General features: G+C 33.1%; 1 protein-coding gene across 6 annotated transcripts in view; it reads left to right on the top strand.

The window, feature by feature from the left end:
• Positions 1 to 9,407, top strand: part of LOC110450812 (MORN repeat-containing protein 1-like) — a 51,790-nt gene extending 42,383 nt beyond the window's left edge. For 4 of the 6 annotated variants that reach the window (XM_021498530.1, XM_021498526.1, XM_021498525.1 and 1 more), the window contains 5 exons: positions 435 to 500; positions 1,323 to 1,370; positions 3,239 to 3,295; positions 3,732 to 3,861; positions 7,367 to 9,407. In XM_021498530.1, coding sequence (XP_021354205.1) covers positions 435 to 500; positions 1,323 to 1,370; positions 3,239 to 3,295; positions 3,732 to 3,861; positions 7,367 to 7,454 — 389 coding nt within the window. In that variant the 3' untranslated portion in view covers positions 7,455 to 9,407. The remainder of the gene's footprint in view (positions 1 to 434; positions 501 to 1,322; positions 1,371 to 3,238; positions 3,296 to 3,731; positions 3,862 to 7,366) is intronic. The other 2 variants (XM_021498527.1, XM_021498529.1) reach the window with 2 other exon arrangements.
• The last annotated feature ends 4,507 nt before the right edge of the window (positions 9,408 to 13,914 follow it).

The following is a 13,914-nucleotide window of genomic DNA, read 5'->3' as shown; positions in this document are numbered from 1 at the left end:
GAAGTTCTCACATTGCTGTATTTCTAATCATTCTTTTTTTTTAGATGTAAAATGTTTCATAATGTAAAATCAGACTCAATTAAGCCATTGAATGTATCAGTTATCTTTACTAATCACTGGTCAGCGATCAGTCTGACCTTCAAGTACACATCTTAGCTATGGGTAGGTGACCTTCAATACAGTAAATACACAGGCTACAGGTGATGTTTATGAACATGTGCTACATAGGTGACCTCGGAAGGTGTAAACAAATTAAGTTACACTGAGTATTGATTTTTGTATTTTTTTTAAAGTTTTGATGATCATTTTTTTTTTTATCTACATTTTCTTGAAAAAAGTCGGAATGTGGATAATTCACACATTGAAACCTGTTAACACATGTCCTTTTACAATGTAATTCATATATTGTTCTTGTTTGTTAAACTGTATTTCAGTTCGGAAAACGAGTCTGGTGGCAAATACAATCACAGTGCCCCAGGTTGTTCATGCTTCAACTATGCGTAGGTGGCAATCTCATCATTCTCCCCTTTTTTTTGTTTCCAGTCCTGTGACCTGTTGGCAGGGTGTAGATCTTGGCCAACTCCCTCGATGTTTTAATGACCTAACGTTCCTGACAGTCCACCCCATAATAAGTCCATGTTGTTGCAGCACATTCACAATTTAGCACCATATTGAAGGTTTTGTCTTTAACCTTCAAGTTCACAACTCCCTCCTGATTTGATATCGTATCATAAGCTTGAATAAGATATCTATTTGATGTGTTTCAAAATAGCAGTATTACAGTGCAAGTTGAGGGAAAAAGTCAATAAGAAATTATACGTTGATGATTATTTCTTAAAGTTGGAAAGTTTATTGCTCAAAGCTAATGTTAAACTTACACCTCAGTGTTCTCAGCATCACATTGAAGTATGTCATCCATCCACAAAACTGTTTAAAATGGTGTAACCCTTCCTTTATATTCTGAAAAGGATGACATAATTCACATGTATAGCTGTTAAACGCCTATGATATCATCTACCGAAAACTTGTATTTTCATGTTTTAAAATAAAGAAAGGTTAATTTAGCTATTGACAATATTATATATCATATAGTACAAGTCTTGACAGACTGCTGTAACAGTTATTAATAACTGCATTGTCTCTTTTTGTATAATTTATTTTTTTATAAAGTTTTGCTAAATTTTCTTAGTTGGAAAGTCTAGCCTACTGTATAGCGATCCACCTTCACTTTCACATGCGATGAGCACTGCATTACGTGTAGTATTCTCCCCTTATTGTACCTATGTTTAAGTACAGTGTCCATGTTTTTATTCGTCTGACAGAACCTCTGACTCGCAGACCTTCCTTCAATGCATCAAGAATGACAACTTGTAAGATACCATCTGTACAACAGGAAACAGTGTCTTTTTTCTGTGATAACTAAACCCTCCCTCGATCTTTTCTCCCTGTGGTTGTACGACACTGCGCCAACATTTTGTATCTGATGATAACTAACGCCTCCCTTTGTACTTCCTATGGTTGGATACGACACCGCGCCAACATTTTGTATCTGATGATAACTAACGCCTCCCTTTGTACTTCCTGTGGTTGGATACGACACAGCGCCAACATTTTGTATCTGATGATAACTAACGCCTCCCCTTGTACTTCCTGTGGTTGGATACGACACAGTGCCAACATTTTAATTTGTATCTGATGATAACTAACGCCTCCCTTTGTACTTCCTGTGGTTGTACAACATTAATCCCGTCATATTGTATCTTCTGATAACTTAATCACACCTCCCTGTGCACTTAAATTCTGTTGCTGTATATATGACACCAATCAAAGCAAAGTTTTTCGCTTAAAATATAATAATTAATATATCACTCCTGTATGTGTGCTAAATATCTTCTATTAAAAAGTAATGATTGACAGCTGTATATATCTTTTGTATATATACAATGTATTATGGAAAGAACATTAAATTTGTCATTATCATAATCATACCAATAAGAAGTAGAGTGGCAACAATGACATGTTTTTGTACAAATTTGTCTGAAAATTACTCTGTTGCTTACACCAACATGACTATCAGAACACAAAGTTAAATTGTAACAGTGTTAATGTTTATTTTTAGGATTAGTGAAATATGTCATAAACTTTTTTGATCCGCAATGTAACAAAGTCATTTTATTGTACATGTGTTTGTTCAATAAAAAGATGACCGATTGATAAATGTCAATGTCTTTAACATTACACACGTGATGTCACAAGCTCCAGAAGCTGAATCTCATATAACATTCATAGTGCCATGAATACAGCTCGACTTTGGTAGCTATATTACAAACAATACTTGTGAAGTAGTAATGAAGGTATATATAGCTGTATACAATTCATAAAACATCAAGGAACATCTTTCACTAACCCTTCTCTTATACCTCTACTGTTTTGAATTAATCTAGGTTTTGGTACAAAATTTTAAATCTTAATTAATAAAATGAAATATCACTGTCGTATGTCCACATCACTTATCTGTCTTGTGTTGTTTACTTTGATTCTGGTAATTCATCCAGAATTGCATCGTTGCCATGGCAGCTGTATTTAAAACTTATAATCATTACATAACATATTTGATATAAATTAAATATATATTGTAAGGTTTGCATTTAACGGACCTACATATTTCATTCCACTGAAATGTGATTAACAGAAATGTGTAATTATAGTTAGTTTTTAAGATGGATTTATAGAATGCACTGGAAACAACCATGCAAGTATCACAATTGTGCTTAACAAACTGAACTCTGTGAAGTTAACCCTATTCCTGAGCCTTTGGTGTCACTAACAAGCATTACCAACAAGACAGTTGTCAGCTGGTATTATTAGTGTATTTATTTAATTTCTTTAAATTTCGAGGTTTTTCATTAAAATACAGATTTCCTCTTACTCAGTGGTCAGATAAGACAGGTTCTACTGTACATAATAGTAACTTCTGTTTAACTGTAAATAATATACATAGAGATGGATTATAGCTAATACGGTAGAAATTACTATACTTAGTATTCTAACTACTAGTGGTGCTGTGGAAATCAATTAACTTTTAAATTTTACAGCTAGACACTAATTGATATAAACTGTAGTTTAGTGTAGGTACATTATACATGTAGCTGTTGTAACTAGTCTACACATGTAATAAGTATATCTGACTCATCTCAGTGTATTGTGTAAACGTTACATGCCAATCTTATCCTTTCAGTGGATAGATATAGAAAACAACGAGAAAAAGAAAGACAAGAAAAATATGCAAAAACAGGTAAGTCTTCTAAAGGCTAAGGTTGTTTACAACACAAACAGGTAAGTCTTCTAAAGGCTAAGATTGTTTACAACACAAACAGGTAAGTCTTCTAAAGGCTAAGATTGTTTACAACACAAACAGGAATTGAAAACTTTTTTGACAAAGGAAACAAGATGTTTTTGAAAGATCGCAAAATAAATTTTCAAATCCTGTTTGTGTTATAAACATTCTAAGCCTTGAACTATTATTCATTCCAAACTGATGAATCTTATTCCAAAAGGTAAGTCTTCTGTTTTTTCAGCATATTATTTGACATAAAATTGCTTAAAGTAGTTTCTTAAAAATTCTTCAGTTTAAAACTGGTTTTTATTTTTAATTTGTGTCATTTTGATTTCTTTTGTATGTGATAAGACATCTGAGAATACTAAAAAACAAATCTGGTGCTGTGTTGTAGGGGAATATGTGTTGATGGTACATGATGTGACACAACCTCCTGCCATGGACAAAGTCCTCGAGCCAGCCTTTCACCTACTCAAACTCAAACGGCCCAAACGAGAACCAGTCAAAAAGGAAAAGGGACCAAAGTATGTATTAATTCTTCTTTGGCACTCTAGTGACCCTCTACAGGCATTCTGGTTGTGGTATTATAAACTGTTTATATATGCTGTACTTTGGACAGTTATATCCAAACTTTTCTGGTGCGAGTTATCCTTGTTTCACCCTAGGGTTGAGACAAGCAGATTTCGTTGTCATAACAATTGTATGATGTCACGCCAACAAAGCATTAACATCATGCAAATCATCCATTTGGCATTGTATATAACAGGTCACAGGGTAAGAGAAAAGAAATCATTCATTTGGCATTGTTTATAACAGGTCACAGGGTAAGAGAAAAATGAAATAATTTCCATGAGAGCGAGATGAAGGATCTTAACCCTTGGGAAAGGATTCTTAATAAGTGGCAAACGCTCAGCAATAACGCCTTATGTGTGGCAACTTTACAATGTTGCCCTTTAAGTTTAGATCCTCTTTTCTCATCCCCAAGGGGATGAAAGATTGTAATAATGTGTTGATAGTGTAACTGGGTTGTGGGAATAACAATACTATTTTACTGATCCTTCATGTTAATTTCAATTATATATACATTTTACATGTTGTTATAAATATAATGCTGATTAAAATCTATTGTTTGACCATGTGAATTGATAGTCTTTAGAGTCCGATAATCTGAACTATTCTTTAAATATATATATACATTTTATTTTTTCTTGTCTGTATCAATAACGACTATCATAGATTACAATGGAAGTTAACTCAGGCATCTGAACTCTGACAAATATTTTGCAATTTATAATGTTGCTTTATATATGAAAGTTTTGCTGGCTTCAGCACTTTTAGGCTATAACATTTTATAGACATGTGGTGAAAAAGTGTTTTTGTTTTGTAAGCTTTTTGTGTTGGTGGATAAAAACTTGCTTTCAATGTAAATGTTCTTAAAGCATCAAATATGTCTCTACAGTATAAGGATATAATATGTCTCTACAGTATATATATATAAATTACACCAATCACTTTTCTCTAATGTGACATAGATACAGATATGTAGTTTTCAGGATATTTTGATGTAATAATGAAGGTTTAATGAAAATTTCTGTTACTTTAAAAAAAACAAGTTACAGTCACTTAAGAATATAATGACCTAATTAACTTATACATATGTATATTTATCATATTCATACCTATTTGTTAAATATTAAAGAGACTTACATTTAGTTTGGTGGTGGGTAGTGTACTATTGAATGATTAGTAAAATACTTGATATATTGAGTGGTTTTGATCTCTAGAATTTGATAAGTAATACGATTTTGTTTGTTTTGCGCTAATTTCTTGGCCTAATTTCACAGAACAATATGAGATCAGAAATGAGATAAAAATGCAAAATTTAGACATAATGTCAAATATATGGCTCAAAAGGGTAACTATTGAAAAGTGTTTTGTGAAAGTTAGGCCTGTTATTATCAAATGTGCTTATTATTGTATGTTTTTGTTGACATTGAATTTCTGTAATCTCACCAGAAAAATTCACAGTGTGTGATGAAACACAAGGTAACGGGTACCGGTAGTCATTGCCTAGAAATTAGAGTTACATGCTTGTAATTAGCATGGCATCTTGTGATAGCATTAGGTTGTGTGTGTCCCTATTGTATAATTATAAGATAACAATCGTGTGCCATGAGATAGGCTATTGAGGTGTTACATAGCGACAGGGTGGGGTGGTGCACGGGGCGGGGGGCATGAGATAGGCTATTGAGGTGTTACATGGCGACAGGGTGGGGTGGTGCACGGGGAGGGGGGCATGAGGTGGCTCTGCTGATTGAAGGACAAATGTAGGGGAAAACATTTTTGTCTGTTGGGTTTCTAAACATTCTGAAATGAAATGTTAAGAAACAATTTCTTTCAATAGGAAAGATTATGAATATTGTAATATGCATCAATGCCGAAATTTGAGAAAGGAGTCAAGACTAAAAGTTAATTTAATAACACTTTTCTGGTCAAATAATGTTGTTTTTTTCACAAATGGGCAGATCTGTGTTAAAAATGTTCTATTTTTTATCATTTCTACAGTTTTATCAATATTGGTGTATTATTATTATTTTTTTGTTTTGTCTTCATTTCAAAAAGGCACTGAATCCACTATATGCTACGTATGACAAGTTTTGCTGATAAAGGGAGATAACTTCAGAAATGAAATAATGAATAGAAAATTTAGTTCTCTTTAAATAGACTTAATTTCATTTTAAATATTGAGGCTGTCTCCATTGTTTCATACTTGTTTGTTTTAGTTTCGATTATTTCTATGGGGTGCTTTTTTATATATATTACTGTTTACAAGAACTTGTCTTGATTTATATGTCTTTAATTGAATCAGTAATAAATGCATGCGCGATTATTACTGAAGGTTATGCTATACGACAGTAGATGAGACTAGATAGAGGCGATGTGGCTTACTCACTGTACCCCTAGTTTGATGGCTTGCCTCACCCGCTGTGACATTAATTGGCTTTACACAATAGCTAGGCTTTGCTACAGCGGACTTCCTTTATGTTCTTTTTCTTCTTACTTAGTTTTGCTTAAAAAAAGTGTATAACATTGTATAAAGGGGTAAGCGTATCAAATTTGACAGGTTCTCCATAGATATCATTGTAGTTTTATCTATTGTTAGATCTCCATAGATATCATTGTAGTTTTATCTATTGTTAGATTCTCTTTAGATTTGCTTATTACAAGTCTGCTATAGATATTATTAGGGATTCTCATGTATCAAATTTAGACATTTACCTATTGACAGGTGTTCACAAATATTATTGAAAATTTACTTATTGAAAGATGCTGATATATCAAATTTAGACATTTACCTACTGAAATCAACTTCTCCCTGGATATTATATATTTTTTTTACCTATTTACAGGTTCTCAATAGATAATACTTATTTATTGACAGGTTTGCCATTGATATTACTTTGTATTTGATATTGACAAATTATCTTTAGGTGTAGGTTGAAAGTCATTTTAATAAGTTTTCCTTAGATAATATTTACTTATTGACAGGTTCTCTGTAGATATTTTTCAAGATCTACCTTTTGACAAATTTACCTGAGATGACATTAAAATATTTACCTGTTGACAGGTTCCCTGTAGATATTGTTAGAGATGTAGTTTTTTACAGGTCATCCTTATAATTAGGGATTTAAATGCTAATTACATAGAGGAAATATTTGATGTAATGGATTTTTTTTATCAATTGCAAGCTGATGAAAAGGTCACGTATTTGACTACGAACAAAATATAGATAACTGACATGATTTTTACTGAAGATGATACTGTTATATAAACATGTTTGCAATCATATAAGGATATATAGTGTTTGTGATAGTAAATGTGGCGTGGCTTATTTCTTTTGTTGCTATGCTGCTCAATAATAAACGACTAGAGAAGTTTATGTTTGTTATCCTGCCGAGGTCTATGAGCTGTATGTACGTGTACTGATCTATATACGTATCTCATTATAACCTATTGGTTACGTTACAGGTGGGACACGTCTCGTCATATTGCTAACGCGGGCTTGCAGAGATCTGAGTCCATCACCAGCCTTGGAACTCCCTCCCTCATACAATAACCCAAGCTTACGTCATAGTTACCTCCCTTGGACTAGGACTCTCATCAGATTCGATTTGGCCTGGATCAAGATATCACCAATAGTGACTGTCTAGCTGGATCGTTTCTGTGGAGGCTGTCTGTCTGAGGGTCACAGTGGACAAGTCTTTAGTGATATTCAAACCTTATGTGCCAATGTAAAGCTGTTTACTCATTACCGTACAAACTAACCTATACCTAGCTACAGTACCAGGTGTCAGAATATGTCATCTCCGTGTAACAAGTCAGACATTCTGTTTTACTGCCTCTTCATGTGACACAGCTTAAGTTGGTAGTTTTATTGTAATATAGAGATAATTTTGAACTACATTACTTGGTTGAAAATTAACTAGTACGGTTAGCATACCTGAAACTTACATCATAAAAGTGAGGTGGCCCAGTTTGATACTGATTTAGGAGTGCTACCTTTGTTGTAAAGATATCAAATATCAGCCTTCGAATACCTACAATTCTTCTTCTTCTTCTTCCTTTACAAGGATCAGACTCAAAGGTTTGAGTGCACTTGATACCTTGGTAATCAGTGATGATCTATATAATTCCCTGTTTCTCTGGTTTTCTTTTTAACTTATCATAATCATGCAGTCTAGAAGAACACTTAAATTAAGACCTGATTACGGCTGCACACACAATTTGATCTTTTCTCAATTCGAGTTAAAGAGCGATGAATACATATTTTATTTTTTTGTTTTTTACAAAATCTTAATCATTTGATCCTGAAAGAGATGTAATTTCGTACCTTGAACTTTTCTTGATAATCATGTTTATGATTACTTTAAAAAAATGCAGTTGACAACTACTGGTCTATAAAGTATATTATGATTTCTATGATTAGATATAATTATGATTTCTATGATTAGATATAATTGACAACTACTGGTCTATAAAGTATAATTATGATTTCTATGATTAGATATAATTATGATTTCTATGATAAGATATAGTTGACTACTACTGGTCTATGCAGTTACATGTGATTATTAATAGATGTGGTACTTTAGCAGAACACATCTGACTGAATAAAGGAAAGTATTCATCTGTACACCAACAATTCAGCAAAGATATTAATGTCGAAAATATTCAATGTTATTTTAGCATTGATTTCATATGAGTTCAGCATTAATTTCTTTAAATAACATGACAATTTATCATTTGATTTGTGTAACTGTTCATTTTCACCATAAAGTATAGCATTGATTTCATGTTAATGGTTTAAATACCATGATAAGATTTTGGCTTTATATGTTTTTATTTAAAATAACATTATAAAATATTGACTGTGTAATGTATATTAGAAACTGTTAGTTTAATTAGCTGTATCTAATTTACCAGTATTCTGTTCACTGTTGGCTTTTGGTCTCCGTTGATTTGTTTTGTTTCCACACTTTTGCTGTTATTTTCTACATGTGATATTCACATAGATATTTCCTGTTTGTTACACCCTGTCACTTCAGGATATGTTACATATTGTAAGTATTTATTTATTTGTACACTTTGTTGATGATTTTGTTGATTTAATTCCAACATGAAGTTATTGTGAGAGGAACAGCTGCTCTGGTTGTGTGTATAGTAACTTTAGATTTATCTTACCTGTGGAGCACACCTCTGTTTTTCATTGTGAATTTAACAAGGCATTAAATATATTTATGCAAGATTAATATTTTTTTAAATTAAATTGTTAAAATATTTATAGTTTGATGCCAACCTTAATTATGTATACACATACTCGGTGATTACATAGTTACTAGGACATAACTTATTATTTCAAGAAGTGGTAATGTCAACATATATATATGTAGATTATCTCCCTTGGACCATAGGACACATTACGTCCAAAACGCTGGTGGACTGGGTGTCAATTACAGATTCTCTCCTTACCTGTACAAAACATTGAAACAAACTGTATTTTATGTTCGTATCATTCTTATGATAATTGATAACTTTTTTAATATGTCATTTTTTATTCCATATAGAGGCTGATTTATCTGGTTTTAAAAACATTAATTAATTTTACCACTTATTTTATCAAAGTACATATAGTACTTCGAGTATGCAAGGGCCTAATGCCAAACAAACCTAAAAAAATACTAATCACTATCCTATTGGATATTTTGTTATTTACACACAGGAAGTGTGACATTTTTATAACCGGTTTTTATTTGTTTGTGCTGTGGGTGATGATCACAGTGTAGATCTATAAAGCCAGGGGGATATGTCATCATCTGTCGCCCTATAACCTTACACAGTCTCTCATTATCTCATAGCATCATACCTGTTTTTATATGGAGGAGAACAGGAAGCAAAAAACAACTTTAGTCTTTACATTTAATCTGTTGCTAATGTATGACTAAGCCCAGTTGGTGCTGGCCAGGTGTGACGTAGCTCGTTAGAGTCGTTTGTCATCTCTGCCTTACAGGTAAATATCAGTGTCTCCCGCCACCAAGTCAAACCTGTCATGTGCATCAAGCCGTGGATGCTAAATATTTAATTATCCAATTCCTCTTTAGGCCAATTATTTACAAAATGTACAATCGATTTATAACCTACCGAAAAAAAACATCCATTATCGATAAAGAGACTAGTTTTTCAGACAATGTCTAGACATGTTAGAAATGGAATGTGAAATGACAGAATCAAAGTCTATTTTTAGCTAAAATGAAAGTGCTTATCCTTTTGAATTTTACATTATGTTAATAAATTACAAGTGCAGTATAAACTATATGGTAAATATTTATACAGATTTATGAGTAGAGGATCATATTTTCATTTAGCTTTTTAAATAGCGTATAATACACATCCCACTTTTAATTTTGTTTATCAAAAACAAATTGAAACATTGTATGTATTCTGTATGTGTTTGAGCACTTTTTTAAGGGACACTATTCGTCCTGCGATATTACATGTACTGTAAATGTCTGTGTAAGGTTGCAAAAATGTACTGGGAGGATGGGGTCAGGGGGAGGGGAGGGGTGATCTAGAATTGTGTTTTTTCAATTTATCTATTTACATACAGTTTTATGTTAAATATAATACCACAGCTGTATGTGATAGAATCATCTTTCTGAGAATCTGATCTTACACTTGTGTTTTTGATCGCATTGCTTTGTTATACCTGCAAGAAACAGAATCTTATACTTGATAAACTGATATTTGTACTTTGATAGTAGTTTTTCTGTACATACCCAGGTAATTATATGAAAGCAGAGTTTGGGTTCCATAAAAAAAGAAGAACTGTCGGTACATGTGTATGCAATACCAGTTGTTTTATGAGAAACAGAATCTGTGTCTCTATGACTAGACTTATTAAGTAATATCTATATACAATACTACTAATGTTCTCTGAACTCTGTGACTGTATATGATGTATATGATGTGTAGTATAAGCTGTGGCATTACTGCTGTATAATTAGAGGTCTAATATGGGTGAGGTAGAAGAATTCTCCATTGTAACTTGTTAAAAGATCATGAATATTTTATATTGAGCAGAAGGGCAAATATTTTTCATATTTATATTTATTTATATTGAATCTATCAATTTTTTGCTCAGCTGTGTAGTAAAAAATACAAGTTTATTTCACCTGTGTTTGATTCATTTATTCAATTACTTGATGAAAGGGTTAAGTAATGTAGTAAAGGAAGTTTTAAATGCAATCTTTCTAAATATAAGGTAACAGTGCTAACCATGGTTTCAACTTTGTATTGGTAAAGATGGTAAGTAGGTATACTTTGGACAAACTTTATAAACAGAAATCAGGAAAGGTGCATAACTACTATTAGAAAGATTTGATTAGTAAAAATATATGCATAGATGCACAAGTTGTCATTACATCATTTAGCTAAGAGTTTTGTAAAAAGGGTGTATAACTTTCAAAAACTTAAGGCAGTTCTCAAAAAATAAAACGGACTATGACACAGCTTCAGATTGTGATGGCTCCATCAATGTCGTTTTATAAAATTTGATCAAAACTGTAGGAAGAGTTGTCAGGACAAGACTTAGCTGGTACAATTTTAAAAGCGGCATAACTCCCATATAAAGGCGGATCAGAAATTAAAAAGAAAAAAAGGAAAAACCGCTGATGCGCAACTTCACAGTGCATTGGTTTCATCAGTAGTTTATGTATTTCAAAAAATGTGGATGGAAACCATAGGAGGAGTTGTCTGGACAAGATTAGGCTGGTAACTGTGTAAAAGGGACACAATTCCATTTATATAGACTGACTGAAAAAAATATTCAGGGTGCATGTTACTTCATAGAGGTATATTAAGTAAATCATGGGAGTTTAATGAAATGGGATAAAATAACTGTAGTTTTCCAGACAAGATTCCCTTGGACAAACGGACGGACAGTCTTATTCCAGCTTACCTCCCTAACTAAGGATAATAACTAGTACCTGGGTTTGCTCTATCAACTGACATTTTGTTGGATGAGTCTCGTTGTTTTGAATGATTATATACACCACACAAGTTTATACAAGAATATGATCGAGGATTTTTTCTAAGGCTGACATATTTGCTTCAACTGTCAGCTTTTGTCTGCATGATTTGTCAAGCAAGCATATATATATATATATTTACATCTGTGATATTCTTTAGATTTACATTCTTTCGTGATATTATCTATTCTTTCAGACTAAAACCTGATTGTTGATGTGAAAGGGACCACATGTCCATCCTCCTTTGAGGTGTCAGGAGATTTACCTTTTGTGATATGATAATTATATTACACTTCCTGTTTCTACATTATACTTTATTGAACTCTTCCCCCTTGACCTCACAGAACTTCAGCTGTATCAAAAAAACGAGCATGGTTTGTTTCATATCGGGAAATCAATTTTTACATTCACGACAAAAACCCTTTCGATTTTTCTTTATACACAAAGTCTTATTACTGTATAATTGAACTATTAAATCACTGGCAATAATGATCAATTTTGACCGATATTAAATATTAGCTAAGAGTAACAAAGCTGTTGTGTGTCTATACAGAAAAATCACCTCAGCTTATAACAGGTTTTGTATGAAAATGTATTCATGATAACAGAATTGCTGGTGTAGAGCTTGTTTGATCACCACATCAATAACGATATGTGGGATTTATAATAGGTCATTATCTGGAATGGTCACAACAACAGATGTAAACAACATGCAGACAACAATACTAGTACAGTGTACACACAGTAAAACCATGTGTAACCTACTGTCAGAATTATCTACAAATTCATGGTAAAATTTTTTAAAAAAAAATAAAAAAAAAAATAAGGAGAGCATCAAAGGAAATAATAATCTTAATATCTTATCTTCATATTATTGAAATTGGATAGTAAATATTGTACAACATGATTCATGGTGACGGAATGTTACAGTTGGTTTGTTGGCGAGTCCCTGAGAGTTTTTAACAAGACATTAGGTATAAGTGATGCAGTAAATTAACCATCAGATGGATAGTCTGTCGCACAGGTGAGCAGTTCCACCGGTGTGCCAACCAGTCAACTTTACGTCAGGGATTTTAAAATATTGTTTAATAATGATATTGTGTATAAAATGTTCATACATTTCAATAGAAATGTTTGTCTCGTAGTTAGTAGTGTGACAAACTGTGCTCTACCAAAAGTTGATTTAATTAATTAATGGACTAAGTTCCTGTCTATGTTCTATACCGTTTGTAATGCTGACTTGATGCTGGCCAAGATCAAGCTGACCGTGCCCTGTCGAATGTTGCCGTCTGTGTGTAGTGTTGATACATTAACTAGACTCCCAGTTTTAAGTACCTTTTTATGACTGATTAGAAATCAATGAAAATTCAATATCGGAAAGTTGCAATTTTTCTTTTGAAGTGCTTCACAATTTAGCCACCTTCATCAAAGGCTACTATTGGACATGAGTTTTTTAGGTCACCTGAGACAAAGTCTCAAGTGACCTATTGCGATCGCCTTTTGTCCGTCGTCGTCGTCCGTCGTGCGTCCGTAAACAATTTACATTTTCGACTTCTTCTCCAAAACCCCTGAACCAATTTCAATGAAATTTTGCAGGGACCTTCCATGGACAAAGGTCAACCAAAATAGTTGCCGGTTTAGTCCTACGCCCCCAGGGGCCTGAGGGGCGGGGCCAAAAGGGGTCAAATTGACTAAAATTTCAAAAATCTTCTTCTCCATAACCCCTGAACCAATTGAAATGAAATTTTGCAGGGACCTTCCATGGACAAAGGCCAACAAAAATAGTTGCCGGTTTAGTCCTACGCCCCCAGGGGCCTGAGGGGCGGGGCCAAAAGGGGTCAAATTGACTAAAATTTCAAAAATCTTCTTCTCAAGACCCAGATATGGTAGAATCAAATACTCTTCATAGATGGAAGGGCCTTAAGGTGCTATACTGAAATTGTGAATTTCTTGACCCTGGGGTCTCACCTTTACCCCTGGGGAGGGGGTAAA

This window comes from Mizuhopecten yessoensis, unplaced genomic scaffold (assembly GCF_002113885.1).
Source record: "Mizuhopecten yessoensis strain PY_sf001 unplaced genomic scaffold, ASM211388v2 scaffold5519, whole genome shotgun sequence".
NCBI classification, from domain to species: Eukaryota; Metazoa; Mollusca; class Bivalvia; order Pectinida; family Pectinidae; genus Mizuhopecten; species Mizuhopecten yessoensis.
This window is presented reverse-complemented; position numbering and strand designations above follow the sequence as displayed.